We start from the raw sequence: 16,218 nt of genomic DNA, 5'->3' as shown, positions 1-16,218 counted from the left end.
CTAGGCATTTATTCCTTCCGTAATGCTTCATTCCAGTAAAGGCGTGACTTCTGATGGCACTGCTGAGTGGCACACGTAAGAAGCCTGTCTCAGCCTGTCTTCTGTGCTCCAAATTCACGTCATAGCATCACGCAGCAGCATCATGACCGCTCGCACTGCGTGTGCGTGGCGACCTCCTGACAGGAGTGGCGGAGTTTCCGCGTCACCCCTCTCACGGCTCGTTGCTCCTGGCGTCTGGGTGAAGGGAATCCTGCGGAAGGCCTGGGCTGCACCCCTCCCTCCTCACAGCCTGGGCCCACACACCTTCTGGCTGCATGCTGTGTTTGCTTTCAGAAAGGTAGAAGGAAGGGAGCGCAGAGACAAGGAGATGCTGAAGACAGGAGGGAGATCACGGAGGAGAGTGTGGGGGTGGATATACATAGGTGCCCAAACAGATGAGGTAGTGAATATGTGTAAATAGAAAGATACCTGTAAAAACTATAGTTTTTGTTGGTTCCTTTTGTCTCCAGCATGAGTTTATAACCCACTCTATAAAAAAAGTACTTACTGAAAGTTGATTGGTAGACATTCATGGATTAAGAGAAATAGATTGGGATAGAGGTTTGAGAATGACCACAGTTTGATTCACATCCAGTGACGGCTGGACGTCCTTAGTTTTATTTTTGTTTTTCTCTGTGTTAAAGGCACTAATTAGAAGTCTTCCTGATGGAAATGTGAAAATTTGTTTCCTTTATGGAACTGAGGTAACTGCTAAAGTTACAGAAGAAATCTGTCTGTAATCTGTAAATGCCAGTTGAGGCTTTAGGAAGGACTGGGGAAAGGATGGTAAAGTGTAGGAACAAGAACTCCTAGTGACTTAACAAAGGCAGCTTTGGGTCAGACTCGGAGACAGCTGGTGTGTTGCTCCCTGCAGAAACCAGGGCTCCCTTGAAGAATGGTTTGGATCGGGATGAACCCCTGATTAAGGAGATCCTTCACTCTGGGTTCTGAACGACACCTGTTTAGCTTCTTGGAGTTGGACAAATCATTTCAACGTTCTTTAAGAACAAGGGGGTTGCCCTGGAGGGTTTTGAAGGCGTTCCCAGTCTAATGCTTGATTTTGAGATGGCGAAGGCTAGCTCTGCCCCTGGTCTTTCTTCGCACATTCTCTAGACTCTCACTCAGCCATCCTGGACCTTCGTCCTGCCCCCGATTCAAGGTGGGAAGCTTCAGGGATTTGACCTAGAGATCTCGGGCTAGCGCGATAGGTCCACGGGAAGTTTCTGCCCGGGGCTCCCGAAGAGGGCATCTTGCAACTGGGTTGACAGATTAAAAAGCGGAAAACAAAGTAGCTTGGCATGCTTAAGGCTTCCCTCCACCCACTTTGTGCATATACAAAGGTTTTCTGCCGTGACTAGAATAGCGCTTAGGTACTGAACCCCGAAACTCTGAGCCGAGTCCTCAGATCCTCTCCTCTCTGTTGTCCTGCGCGAATGAGGAGCACCCTTCTTTCCACACTGGGAAGCTCCTTGTGGCCTTTCCTCATGGTTGTAGCCCCACCAGGTCCCCAGCACCTTTGGTGTCCCACAGTGTTGCTGTTGATTGATGGTGGTGACGGCCCACCGCCCAGTGGAGAAGACCCTGAGGCCTGGAGTCCGACCGTCCAGCTCAGCTCCAGATCCCACCAGTTAGCTGTTGACCCTGGCCATGTTTCCTCCTCACTCCAGGGCTTAAGCAAGTTTCTTAATGGATCTAAGCTTCTCTTTCCTCATGTTTAAAGCGGGGATGAAAATCATGCAACTTCCATGTTCTTTCAGTGATTTAGTGCATGTAAAGCATCTAGTAACGTGATTGGCGTCCATGAGGAATCTGAGGATTTTGGTTACAAGATGAGATTCTTCGACGTGCCCTCCTTTCCCTTTGGCAGTTGAAATTTATAGTTCTCCTTAAGTTGTATTCAATAATTTTTTTATTTTACAAAGAGGTAATAATTAAAATGCATCGAAGCAGAAGCTTATCTCAGCAGTCACGATAGGCATTCTGAAAGTACACAGTCATGAATTCACGCAATAGGGACATCCAGCATCTCACTCGTTCATATTGACTGTTTTACCTGCAAATTACGCAATCCTAGTTTTCTCCCATATTTGAATAGAGCCACTTTGTCGCGTCAGTCTTAACCTTTAGTAATATCCACAGATTACCGGGGACTCTGACCGTCCCCTCCTGATGGACGTGGCCGTCCCCCACCCCTTGGTGGTGCAGTGGCTGGGTCAGCAGGGACCGCTTCCAGCAGAAGCCTCGTAGAATTACACACTGCAGTCTGGACGCTTACGGCCCAAACTAGAAATAGGGCACGATGGAAAATCGTAGCTGTTTCTGGCTGTGATTGCACACCTCAGATGTGCTGGTGATATATTTCCATTTCTATTTCTTTTTTCCCTTGAGATTAGAGAAAGCTATTGTGAGGCCGGGCGCGGTGGCTCAAGCCTGTAATCCCAGCACTTTGGGAGGCCGAGACGGGCGGATCACGAGGTCAGGAGATCGAGACCATCCTGGCTAACACAGTGAAACCCCGTCTCTACTAAAAAATACAAAAAAAAACTAGCCGGGTGAGGTGGTGGCGCCTGTAGTCCTAGCTACTCGGGAGGCTGAGGCAGGAGAATGGCGTGAACCCGGGAGGCAGAGCTTGCAGTGAGCCGAGATCCGGCCACTACACTCCAGCCTGGGCGACAGAGCAAGACTCCATCTCAAAAAAAAAAGAGAAAGCTATTGTGTAGGAGTGAACATTTAATACATTCCTACTTCAGATGGATGAAGTAGGAAGTTTGACTCACCTTTCCCGAACTACCACATTAAGTTTTGCTTACTCTTTTGTCATAACAGCCATAGGACTGACAAGGATGTTGCTGGTGCTGAAGACAGAGATTTGTGGTATCCACACTCCAGCTCTGCCATTCACCGTGGCCCTGGGAAGGTTCCTCATCTCTCTCAATCTGAGTTTTTCTTTAGTGAAATGGAGTTAATAGCATCACATATCTAGGCAGGCTGGATGTAAAGATTATAGAAGATAATGCATATGAGACACTTACCACAGGGCCTGACATTTAGTAAACACTGAGCAAATTGTTTCCGTAATTACCATTTTTAAATGCCTGTATGTCACATTTGGAGGGGCACATTTTAAAACAGTAGATAAAAGCATGAACTGTTGGAGGATTAGAACTCAAAAAAGGTAGATAAAAGCACCATGTACCTGTCTTCTTGAGATTTCCTAATAACACTTCACCTGTCAAGTGAATTTTATTGCATTTTAATGAAGAGGCAGCACAGGGGGGAGCTGTGTATGTTTTGTTAATGTGTGATCCTCCCGGAGAGAACATTCTGTTATCCCCTGACGTCTTTGTATCTGTGGATAGATGTGATGAATCAGAGAAACGGAAAGGTTATTATTTGCGCCTACAGACAGATATAATTTTGTTAATTTAGCAGACCAGTTGAGTGTGCGTAGGTTATGCTTAGGTTAGAGAACAAGGGAAATATGTTTGAGCTCATTTTCAGTTGTCTGCTGTGCAGAGGAACCAGTTAGGTCCTTTTTGTTTGGTTCTGAGGTTTCTTCCATGTTTCTAGAAGCAGTATTCTACAGCCTTTCTGAAGGTTCAGTATGAATTAATGAAACAATAACAAATCATTGTAATGCTTTTGAATGGCAATAAAGATTCGTTAATTTCACATTTTATTTAGCTAAGTTTTCTATTTTTAAGTTGTAAGTCCTTTTGGGGGTATTAGATATAATTATCCTTCCTTCAAAAAATGAGTTTTTCTGATATTAGCCTGGAGTAAGTTATATTTAATTTTAACCTGGAGTAAGTTAATGTTTGATTTTGTGTGATCAAAATTATGAATTACAACAGTGTATTTTTGTCAACTAAATGTGTCATTGCTGAGCACAGGTGAAATTGGTAATTGGTTATTTTTCTCACAGTATTTTGCGTTTAATGGGAAACTTCAGGGATTCTAGAGCTTCAACATTTGCAGAGTCCAGCCTGTACCGTGGTGCGGAACACGGGCAGTATTGTTAGTTCCGAGTGATCGGTCCGTGAGAACAAGTGCAGTGAGATGTTTCTGGTAGACAAAGGGCGAGACGGCACCACTGAATAAAAAGGTGGGACTTGCCAAAGAGAAATGGCTATTTCTGCCTCTTATCCCCAGAGGAGGTAACTCCTGGCTTGAAGTTAAGTTTTGACTGGTTTCAGTGGCTGGACCAAAACATGACAGATACTCGAACCCTCTTTGTAATCATACAATTTCATCTCTTGCTAGTTGACTTACTAAGAAATGTATCCTAGTTTGGGTCCCAGTTGAGGACTTTTCTCTATCAACCCTGTATAAGATACTTCGGTATTTCACTTGTGTATTTAATACATCATTGTGCTTTATGTAAGGTGCTGGGGATACTGGTATTTAAGATGACGTGGCCTCTGCCCTTTTGGAGTTTATAGTATAGCTGAAGAGTTTATATTTTTATAGCATGCTGGTTGTCTTCCCATTTGTTTGAGGCGATTGAAAGAAATGGAAGGACCTCAACACTCAGGAGATCTGAGCAGCCCGTTATTGTGGACTTCGAAGGTTGCACTTTGTTTCCTTTCCCACTGTGAGAAGGGGTATGTGTGCAGACCGAGCTGCCCGGAGGATGCTGCTGCTCCTGCCTTTTTCCTTAGACAGTGGCCGCCACACGGACACAGCGTGGGGAGCGGGGTTGCTGGACTGTGGGGTCTGAGATCTGGGCCATGGCTCTGGCGTCCTGAGTAGCCTCCAGGAAAGTCAGCACACCTCTCAACCAACTATAAACTTCACGTATCAAAAAATGAAGTGTTGGGCCGTTGGATGATCTCTTAGTGCTCACCTATTTTGACACTTCAATGAGATAATATTTTTAAAGTGCGCCATTTAGTGCCTGACACCTGATTCTAATAACAAACACTTTCATAGCTTGTATTATGTGCCAAGTGTTCTAACCATTATACGCATGTTAGTTGAACATACTATGGTTTTCTCCATTTTAGAAGAAAGGAAGCTGAGTCACAGAAAGGCTAGTGACCTTGCTCAAGGTTATGCACCTAGTAAGAGGCATATAAAGCCCTCAGTAAGCCGGAGTTGTTGACACTTTCTCAAGCTGGCAGTTTTGGTTGTTGACGTGCTGCTTTCCGTTTTTCTTTTTTCTCTCTAGGTATCATAGAGACGTCAGATCGACTGGACCGTGAATCAACCTCCCATTATTGGCTAACAGTCTTTGCAACCGATCAGGGTGTCGTGCCTCTTTCATCGTTTATAGAGATCTACATAGAGGTTGAGGATGTCAATGACAATGCCCCACAGACATCAGAGCCTGTTTATTACCCAGAAATCTTGGAAAATTCTCCTAAAGATGTGTCTGTGGTCCAGATCGAGGCATTCGATCCGGATTTGAGCTCTAATGACAAGCTCGTGTACAGAATTACAAGTGGAAATCCACAGGGGTTCTTCGCAGTACATCCTAAAACAGGTATGTGTTAATACTGCTGTGTGCAACGTTCATGCTTATGCTCTTCTGTTAGGGGGAAAAGTAAGAATTAGCATTGATCTGTTACATACTTTCGTTTTTTGTTAAATTGTTTTCCTTTTGAATTATTCAAAATAAGCCTTTATTTTGGATAAAAATTTAGCCTAACTGGGTGTGGTGGCTCACGCCTGTAATCCCAGCACTTTGGGAGGCCTAGGCAGGTGGACCACAAGGTCAGGAGATCGAGACTATCCTGGCTAACACGGTGAAACCCCATCTCTACTAAAAGTACAAAAAATTAGCTGGGCGTGGTGGCAGGCGCCTGTAGTCCCAGCTACTCGGGAGGCTGAGGCAGGAGAATGGCAATGGCTTGAACCCGGGAGGCAGAGCTTGCAGTGAGCTGAGATGGTGCCACTGCACTCCAGCGACAGAGCAAGACTCCGTCTCAAAAAAAAAAAAAAAATTAGCTTTTTTAACTTTGAGTTTGCTTTTATAAAGCTGTTTTACAATTATGCTCATTAGTAGGGTTTCACTTTCAGGTTAAAAAGCAAACATTGTTATTTCAATAATAGCTCCTAAATTAGTGATATATCTTAAATTTACAGCAAATTCTACTGCTGCTAAGAATTTGAATTGTTCTAAGTCCACTTTTTGTAAAGAATATTAAAAGAGTTTATTTCACAGTTCGCTAGTTTTGTAATGTTTTAAGGTTCTCCCATAGAGCAGTGCTGTATGTGCAGGTGGTAAGGGATTGGGATTAAACAGTTTTCAGACTGGAAGCGGTTGCTTTCCTGAAATGACACCCCAGGCCTTTTGCTTCTAACATTTTTTCCATCGATGTCTGTGACCGACTCCCCTGCTTCCCAGAAGACAGCTCCTTGACCTCAAGATCCTCCTCCAAAATTTTTATAAACTTCTAATCTTTGTTCCTTACTGCACAAGTGATAACTGCGTTCACCCTCCTTGTGAAATAAAGGAAAAGTGAGTTAAAAACTAAGTGCTGAAAAATCAGAAGGCATGGCCAAACATAAGAAAGTCAGAAGTGTATAAGCATTGTGAGGACGCATTTGGAGACCAGAATGTATGCCTCTCTAGTGCAGTCCCAGACCTCGAGAGAGAAATCTAGAAGTAAAAGCCTTGGTTGATGCAATGTGAGTGTGAACAAAAACCCTCAAAGACATGTTTTCCTATCCTCTTCCCAGACCCCAGCAATCATCATCACAGAAGATGTCTGTGAACAAGCGTGTGCTTGGGGGGCTGGGGGCAGACTCCACGTACACCGAGCAGCACGCACCTTGGGAGCTCTCATTCAATTCTGACGGGTTTTCTTGCCTGGACAGCCTCAGATTCTCAGTTCCCAAGAGTGTTCCCTTCCTCCCCCCAGCTGCAAGCCCAGGCCTCCGAAACTCCTGACGGACCAGCTCCAAGTGAGGGTTCGCGTGACCTCTCTTTGGGTTCTGTTACTTTATTAGAACAGCTCACAGAACTCAGGGAAACACTTACATTTACCTGGTTATGACAAAGGATATTTTGAAGGATACCAATAAACAGCCAGATGAAGAGATACACGGGGGCAAAGTCTGCCAGGGTCCCACGCACAGGCCTTCTGTCCCAGTGGAGTTGGGGGCACCGCCCTCCCAGCACCTGGGTGAGTTCTTGTTCACCTTCCTGTAGCCTCCTCGTGTTCAGCGGCCAGAAACTCTGAACTCTGCTTTCTTGGGCCTTTTACGGAGACTTCATTACCTAGGCGTGATGGACGCACGGACAGCCATGTCAACATGTGGTTGACAGAGGCCTGTCTCTTCAGATTCTTGGCCTCTGTCTGCAGCGTTTCCGCCTCCAGGATGTGGAGCGGGACCCTCTCTGGAATGAGGGGCTTGTGACGCACAGTCAGATTGGAGTCCTGCCTTGGCAGATGAAAGGAGAGTGGCGGGTGGTCCGGACAGAGATTCTGTTTCCTGAGGCAAAAAGTGCTACAACATAACCGAAGACTGTGACAGGGGTATGAGAGTGACAAGCCAGAAACCGTGGACAGAAATAAATATACACCCCTCCCCACAACACACATGTGTGTCATATCACAGGTGGCAATTCAAGACCAGAACTACCCCTATAGTAATTTGTGTGATGAATGTGGCTAAGCAGTGTTTTCCATTTTCTTGTGTCTTCTGTCTTTTAGATTAGATTAAGTCCTCTGTGAAGAGATAGATGAGCCAGCAATAAATATTATTTTGGATATCTAAGCACCTGGCATCGGTCTGGGCATAATACATATTTGAGGAGTAGGAGAAAGAAACTGAGGAGATGATGTAGCTTAGCATTGCTGTGGGGAGCCTTGAAAACCCTGGGTTCTTCCTGGGGCCCCAGAAATGATGATGTGGCTGCTATGGTGTTATGTCTTGTTGTAGAAACATGATTAACACGCCATTGCCTCTCCCCTTTAAATCTCTCTATTCTGACAACTCTAAAGAAAAGGTGTTTGCAACTCTATGCTGTTACCTTCAGCAGGAGTAAACCCTGTCCAGGTGTCCACCGCCAGCCCCCCAGCCCCGGTGGGAGTACAGGCAGTCTCCTGGCAGGGCGGCAGGAGGAAATTCAGTGGACTGCACCCAGAGGCTTGCTTTTCTTACGAGTTGAAGTCAGGTAATAGTGGAGGATGCCATAGTTAGTACACAGCAGTATTTGTTGTGAAGTATGTTAAAAACTATGATTAGTAAAGAAGTCTCAACGTTCCACAAATCACCCAAAGTCTCTGAAGATGAAGAACCATATTTTAGCATGGGAATTATTAATATAGGAAATATAGCTTCATAAGATCGGTTTCTAGATGATTCTCTTCCCCCAACTCAGCAGAAAATTGGGGTGTGATCCTCAGGACCCAAAGTGCAGATGCCTCATCTTCTCACAGCCTTTAAAGCAGACTGACTTTTCACAGGTAGGTCGGTGTCGTGGCGGCTTGATTGTGAAGGCTGATGAAAGTCTGTCTGGCAGAAAAAAGTGCTTGAGAGTTACTGACCCATCGCACCACCTGGAGACCCTAAATCGTGTTACTTAATGATTAATGGCTGAGCAAGGGAATCACTGGGCTGGAAATCAAGAGATCTGGGCCATAACGAGGCCTTCCCTCTGGGATCTTGGGGCAAACTGACTTCCGGGTTCTTCGATTTTTGTGATTCGGGGTGTTTCTGCACCCCTGTTAAGGCTTGTGTGTGTAGAGTGCAGGAGCGCCCAGGGTCGTTCAGGGGACAGGTGCCACAGCTGCTTCCACTTGCAGGTGTTAATGAATATAAGACAGTCAAGAATCTAGTAGATTGATAAACTTGTGCCTTTGAATAAACAAATTTGCTGGAATAAAGTGGGTCTACTTGTTTCTTAGTGGGAAACATGAATTTGGGACCCGGGTGATTATCCTCAGTGTCCAGCAGGCTAGAGAGTGCTTCAGTTTATCATCATTTAAAGTGTGTGTTTGTGCATCACGTACAGTCACGCGTGGCTGAATGCCAGGGATGCATTTTGAGAAACGCGTCATCAGGCGATTTTGTCAGTGTGTGGACAACATAGAGTGTACTTACCCAAACCTAGATGGTCTAGCCTACTACACACACAGGCTGTATGGGATGGCCTGTTCTAGTCTACAGACCTGTATACCATGATCCTGTACTGAACACTGCAGGCACTTGTAACGCATTTGTGTGTCCAACGTAGCTAAGTATAGAAAAGGTGCAGTAAAAATATGATATTAATCTTTCACAGCCATGGTCGTATGTGCAGTTCGAGCGTATATGCAGCCCATGGTTAGCTGAAACATCATTATGCAGTGCATGGCTGTATTTATTTACTGAACTTTGAAATTATTTTCCCGAATCTTTGAAAGTTCGTCTACAAAAGTGAAATAACCAAGAGGAACTGGTGTGTGCAGTAGTGTGGCACAGGCTCTCACAGGTCCGGTGGAAGTGTGGCACAGGCTCTCACGGGTCCGCTGGAAGTGCGGCACGGGCCCTCACGGGTCCGGTGGAAGTGTGGCACAGGCTCTCAAAGGTCCGGTGGAAGTGTGGCACAGGTCCAGTGGAAGTGTGGCACAGGTCCGGTGGAAGTGTGGCACAGGCTCTCACAGGTCCGATGGAAGTGTGGCACAGGTCCGGTGGAAGTGTGGCACAGGCTCTCACAGGTCCGATGGAAGTGTGGCACAGGTCCAGTGGAAGTGTGGCACAGGCCCTCACAGATCCGGTGGAAGTCTGGCACAGGTCTGGTGGAAGTGTGGCACAGACTCTGATGGGTCTGCTGGAAGTGTGGCACAGGCTCTCATGGGTCTGCTGGAAGTGTGGCACGGGCTCTCACGGGTCCAGTGGAAGTAGGAAACCGGCAGTGGGTGTGACTGTAAAGATGAGGCCCTGTGGAACGGGTACTGGGCTGATTGTGAAGGTGGTAACAATAGATTGATGGAGAGGAGGTAGAAGGTGTTTTTATGTTGGGGGCAATTTGAAGGAATGGTGAGTTGGAGACCAAGAAATAAGTGTACGGGAGATGGCTATACTCAATGGAAAACCTCGAATGCCGGAATAAGGGTGAAAGAGGTTATTTGTTATTTTTATGAATAAAAGTGACCTCTTTTTGAGAGTCGGTATAAAGTGCCTTGCAACATTTTGGATAACCTTAAATAAAATGACCTCACTAAAAGTCTTTTTGGAAAAGAGGAAGACATCTCCGCAATATTTTTCTCTCCTTACCCTTTTGTCACAGTATAACAAAATATTTTAAAAGCCACAACCAGAAACCTTCCTAGGAGTGGGTTTAGTGAGTGATCTTACAAATTTTGTGCTCTAAACAAGTTTGAGTGAACTTTTTTGAATGCTTTTTCTCTTCAAGGTTTTTGTGCTTAATTGTGGTGCCGAGAACTGTCTGTCTGCATTTCAGACCATTCTTATTACATTGTTTACAAGTGGGGGGGCAGTGGGGGGGGGCAGTGGGTTTTCATTTTTAGGAGATACAAGTGGAAGAGCATATCCATTTTCCTTTCGTGATATATACACTTTTGTTGACATCACTAATTTTTATAACATTTTTTGTTTGTGTCCATTATTAGTTATAGGGTAAATGTGCTTCTTTTAACATAAGCTGCACGCTTGTTCCAGGTGGAAGAGAGACAGGAGCGTAGAATTCAGATTGTTTGGCGCCTTGGCAGCTCCAGCGCCTGCAAACAAAAGCGTCACAGCTTTGTGGTATGTCAAGGACAGAGAAGAAAGGGAGTCCCGAACAAAAGGGACTAATGTGAGCGTCTCATGTCTCATTATTCACGAACAGCCTCTGAAAATCGACACCACGCTTGCAAAGAGTCTTTTTAAAGTTACTGCTTTGAACTTGGAGGAGTTGATATGCAACTTACAATTCACATTTATTAATACTTTTGAAGTGTTACTTTTAGACATGTGCGTCCTTTAGAAGAGACCACGGTCTTACTCTCTTATCTGTATGTTTGATATTTTTCAAGTTTTTGCTACAAACCAAGTAGTGATCTTTATTTTTAAAAAGCTTTTTTGAGGTGTAATTGACTTACAGCAAATTGCACATATTTAAAGTCTACAAATTGATAAGCTTTGACGTAGCTTTTACACCTGAGAAAGCCCCCCCACCACCACCACTCTCAGGGAGTGAACACACCCATCATTCCCAAAGGTCTGCTCACACTTCCCTGTATTCCCCCTTCCAGCCCTCCCACCTGCATCTCTAGTCAACTGCTGGTGTGCTTTCTAGCACTAAATAATAGTGTGCATTTCCTAGAATTTTATATTCGTCAACTCACGTGGCATGTACTCTTTTTGATAAGGCTTCTTACAGTTCGCATGTTTATTTTGAGATTCATGCATGTTTTAGCGTGTATTAGGACTACGTTTCTTTTCATTGCTGTGTATCCTTTGTGTAGATAGATTAATTTGTGTATCCACTCACCTGGTGATAGGCATTTGTATTGTTGCCAGGTTTGGGCTGTTTATAAATAAAGCCGCTGTGAACATTGAGTACAAGTCCTTCTGTGGACGCATACGTCCGTTTCTCTTGGACGTCACCTAGGGGTGCATAGCTGGCTGGAAACTGTCTCAAGGCAACAAGCTGCTGCGATCGTGGCTCTCCCCTCGTCTGTTTCTCTCAGGGATCTCTGTCTTTCTTTGCCTGATGTCTAGTGTCGCGTCACCGCCAGTGAATTCATTTTGTCTGCTTCTTGGTGGTTTTATGTGAAAGCGTAAATCTGATCCCCTTACTAGAAGTGGAAGGTCAGCTATTGCTTTTACATCAGAAAAAGATGCCTTTTTAAGTTTAGAAGTTCCATCAACGTGGATGGACTATAAACACCTCCTTTAATAAACAGTGAATCTTCTTAGCCAGGGTTTTTGTGCCTTTAAGGAGTAAAAACTGAATTTGTAGGTTTATTTTAAATGGAAACTTAGCAATATCCTGGGTATGTTTCTGGGGTTTGTGGAAATATGGATATATATGCACTTTTTGTCCCTCCCAAATTGTGCTGTTGTGTTGTACCCAGTAGCCAGGATGGTACTCCTCAGTCCTCCTTCCCCGGAGTACCGTTCACATCAGTTTACTCTGCTCAGCAAGGCCGGAGGCAGATGTGTGTTTGTGATGTGTGTGCACGTGTGGGTAGCACACCTCATCATTTCTATCACTTGTTTTAAATAGGTAATGCAATCACATGGTAAAACATGCAAAAAGTACAAGAAGATACCCAGTGAAGTTTTACTTTTACCCAGTTCTCCAGACACTCAGTTCCCTTCCTTAGTATATTCACTCTATTTTCTTATTTTCTCTATCCTGAATGCTGTGGCATCTGGGCCCTCACTGAGTGGGGAAGGACTGCCCCTTCCGGGACTCGGGATACAAATGACGGGTGCAGGATCGTGCCTTTCATACACAAGCTGACCAGTCCGGAGTCCCACTTCACACCACCACCTGTGTCATACCCAAGTCATCTCAGAGCCAGCGCTAGACAACTGGGGACAGCTATGCCCCAGAGCCTTTGAAATTGCGTAAACCAGCCAATCCATAGCGTCTCGCTCTAGCCTTTCTGTGAGATCCTCAGTCCAGCTTTCCCGGTTCCTTCCACCTCCAGACCGACCCTGGCACGGTCCCGTGTGGCCCAGTACAGCCTTTGCCACCTTCAGTGGGGGTAGCGTGGCCTCCTCTTGGGGAAGTAGCAAACTGCCTTTTCACTGGTGGTCATACCTCATCTGTTGTCTCACCATACCTGAATAATAAAATCTACTACTTAAAGACAGCTAGCGTTTGCATTTTCTTTCACTTGTATGCAGGCAAGAAAGGATATGTTGGTTTTTTCCTCACCTTTGGACACAGATAGCGTACTGTATACATGGATATGCATCTTGGATTTTTCTGTAACAGTATTGGATGCTGTGCTTTTAAGATCACCTTGGCCAAGTGTGGTGGCTCATGCCTGTAATCCCAGCACTTTGGGAGGCTGAGGCTTGTGGATCACTTGAGGTCAGGAGTTCGAATCCAGCCTGGCCCACATGGCGAAACCCTATCTCTGCTAAAAACAAAAATTAGCTGGGTGTGGTGTTGCACACCTTAATCCCAGCTGCTTGGGAGGCTGAGGCATGAGAATCGCTTGAACCCGGGAGGCAGAGTTGCAGTAAGCCGAGATCACTCCACTGCCCTCCAGCCTAGGCAACAGAGTGAGACTACATCTCAAAAAACAAACAAAAAACCCCAAAACACCTTATTGTGGTTACTGATGAATTTGACACATTATTATAGGAGTATATATGCATATCCACATACCTTTCACTGTCCATTTCACTGATCTTCTGATTTTATCTAATCAATGTTTACTTTTTACCTCTTCTCATTCATCTTCCTCTCTGAGAACAAATACAGTAAGAAAGACTTTTATTTATGACTTTAAATAAATTTATTAAAAAGTTTAGTAGTTAATGGTACAGGGCATCCTCTTTGACTGTGTAGGTTTGTGTTTGTGATTTCTGTGTGTCTATATGTGCATCTTAAAAGGTTTAGGCTCTGTAACAGCTGCTACCTGTATTTCTGTCCTCTTGAGATTTTAAATAGGTAATGCAATCACATAGTACACAATTCAATATGTACATACCATAAAAACCTCATTTGTTAAATACTGAATCTTCTTAACGGAGGTTTTGTGTTTTGATTTCAGCTTCATGTTTCTTAGGTTTTCAACCTTCATCGATCCTGTAGAGTGATTTTTTTTTTTTTTTTTTTTTTTTTTTTGAGACAGTGTCTCACTCTGTCGTCCAGGCTGGAGTGCAGTGGTGCCATTTGGCTCACCGCAGCCTCAGACTCCTGCGCCCAAGTTCTTCCTTCCTCAGCCTCCTGAGTAACTGGGACCACAGACATGCACCACCATGCCCGGCTCATTTTTATATTTTTTGTAGAAATAGGGGTCTCGCCATGTTGCTCAGACTGGTCTCCAACTTCTGAGCTCAAACAATCCTCCTGTCTTGGCCTCCCAAAGTGGGATTTTTACAGGCGTGAGCCACCGTGCCCAACCTGCAGAGTAAAAGTTTCCTGTGTTTTGGAGGCTGATCCTTACTCAAAATCCCGTCTCATTATCGTGGAGCACACATTGCACTGTTAGAATCTTGTTGGTCCTGCTGGTTCGTTCTCTTTGAGCAGACTTCCAACAGCTATCTCATGCCTCTTCCCTTGGAGAGCTGAGCTGGAAGGAGACAGCCCGAGGGAAACCAGGAAAGCCTAATTTTCCTTCTTTTGCCACCTTTTTGTCTTATTCTCTGAAGTTTTTTTTATACCACTCTTCCACCTGTCTGCTGTGTCTTGCCATCACTTTTGGATAGGGCTGGAACAGAACTTTCGTTAGGAGTCAGAGGAACTTGACAAGCGTGTCTCGTCTATTACAAGCAGCTTCCACAGACTTCATCTTTACAAGAGCCCTGTGAGATGGTTACTGCAGATACCAGTAGCCTGCTGTGTTCCTTGTTTACATTTTCTTCATTTTACAAATAATCTGAAGACTTCACAGAGGTCAGAGCTGCCAGAGGTCAGGCAATGTGAATTTCCTGGCTGCCGCTTCTCAGTGCATGGTGCCAGTCTCCGTCCTGTGCCTTTGCGTTTGGGTGTGAATGTGGCTGTGCAGCCAGTTTTTCTGTCTCGTATCTACTCTTTGTATTGAGGGATTCTGTTTCATATAATAGTTGCTTTTCAGGCTAATCTTATTCCTATGGTGCCATCAGACCAAAAATGGGAAACTTTTAAGTAACACTAGATTTTTAAACTTAGTTTTATGAACCATGGACCTCGGGTCATCAAACTGTTCCTATAAAGGGCCACACAGGGCTTTTGGGTTTGTGGGCCATTCAGTCTCTGTCATACCACTCAGCCTTGTCACTGTAGCCCAGAGGCTGCTGTACATGATATGGAAATGAGTGAGCACGGCTGTGTTCCAGTAAAACTTTACAAATAAATAAATAATTCAATAAAATTTGAATTTTCTGTCCTTTTCATGTATCACAAAAGTTTTTTTCAACCCTTTAAAAATGCAAAAGCCATTCTTCACTAGCCAGCCACACAAAAACAAGCTACGGTGGTTTCCTGACTCCTGATGACTTGATGTATTTACTGGTGGGACTAGTTAAGCAATTTCATGGATTGCTAATTTTGAAAATTATTTTGAAGGGATAGACTTATATATCTGAAGTAAAAATTGAATCCCTCCCGTTGCTGTAAGCAAGAATGCTTAGAAAGGATTATTTGTATTTTGTTTCTCTTGGTTGTTAATAATACAATTATTCTTTAAAGAAGAGCATTTAGAGTATCAGTTATGAAGGTTGAGATCTCAGATGAGATTTCACAGGTCGGTTAGGAGACTATTAGATCTCTTGCACATTGGGAAGTAATTGTTTCTCACTAGAAGATAAATTTTCCTAGATTTGGAGGTTTTCATACTTTTTTTGTGTTCATGTGTCCTGTTAAGTTTTCAGAGCTCCCAATTTCAGCTCAGACACTTGGCTCTAGGTATACTTAGTAGGTCTTTATCGGTTCCCCCATTTTGTTTATTCTCTTATTCTGTGTTGAGATGTTATATTCAAATTACTCAGTTTCCATTTCGTATGCTTTTTAGAGGACAGCGTTATACAGTGGTCCGTTTTTTATCCGCTTCTTTACATGTAAAATACTGTAGTATAGAATTATTTATGTTTACTATAGGAAATGTGATTTGTGATTGCAGACAGATTGGGTAGAGATGTGTAGTTTTTGTGTGGTAACCCCTGAAGCATGTAGTAAAGTTACCAAACGGTAGAAGAGCTAGTAGGTATACTGGGTGCCCATCAGGTGTTAGTCCAGTAACACTTTACAACTATTTTTTTCTGAACCAAAGTAAATGGCATTTTATTGTGGCTGGAACGAGTACTGAACAAAGTGCAATAGGAAATAGCTAAAGCTGCAAACAACTTCCAGGGGTTTCCGGTAACATTTGATAGCTGCAAAGGAAGGAAAGGACGGGCCAGTCGCGTTACAATGGCAGGAATTCATTTAAAAAAAATTACCTATTTGCAGTCTTTTTACCAAGATAGGCAAATATTTTAAGGAGGAATCTGTAGATTTTTTTCCTACCTCTTTCTCATGCTCATTATTATTTTATAAAATAAGTGAAGTATATTATCTCCAAAGTTTGCAGGAAGTCA

The 16,218-nt window shown here is 44.1% G+C and overlaps 1 protein-coding gene across 4 annotated transcripts in view; it reads left to right on the top strand.

Annotated features, from left to right (window-relative positions):
- Window positions 1-16,218, top strand: part of FAT1 (FAT atypical cadherin 1) — a 148,168-nt gene that overhangs the window by 68,412 nt on the left and 63,538 nt on the right. For all 4 annotated transcript variants that reach the window (XM_025384996.1, XM_025384995.1, XM_025384994.1 and 1 more), the window contains exon 3: window positions 5,210-5,524. In XM_025384996.1, the coding sequence (XP_025240781.1) occupies window positions 5,210-5,524 (315 nt within the window). The remainder of the gene's footprint in view (window positions 1-5,209; window positions 5,525-16,218) is intronic.

This window comes from Theropithecus gelada, chromosome 5 (genome assembly GCF_003255815.1).
Source record: "Theropithecus gelada isolate Dixy chromosome 5, Tgel_1.0, whole genome shotgun sequence".
In the NCBI taxonomy this organism is placed as follows: Eukaryota; Metazoa; Chordata; class Mammalia; order Primates; family Cercopithecidae; genus Theropithecus; species Theropithecus gelada.
This window is presented reverse-complemented; position numbering and strand designations above follow the sequence as displayed.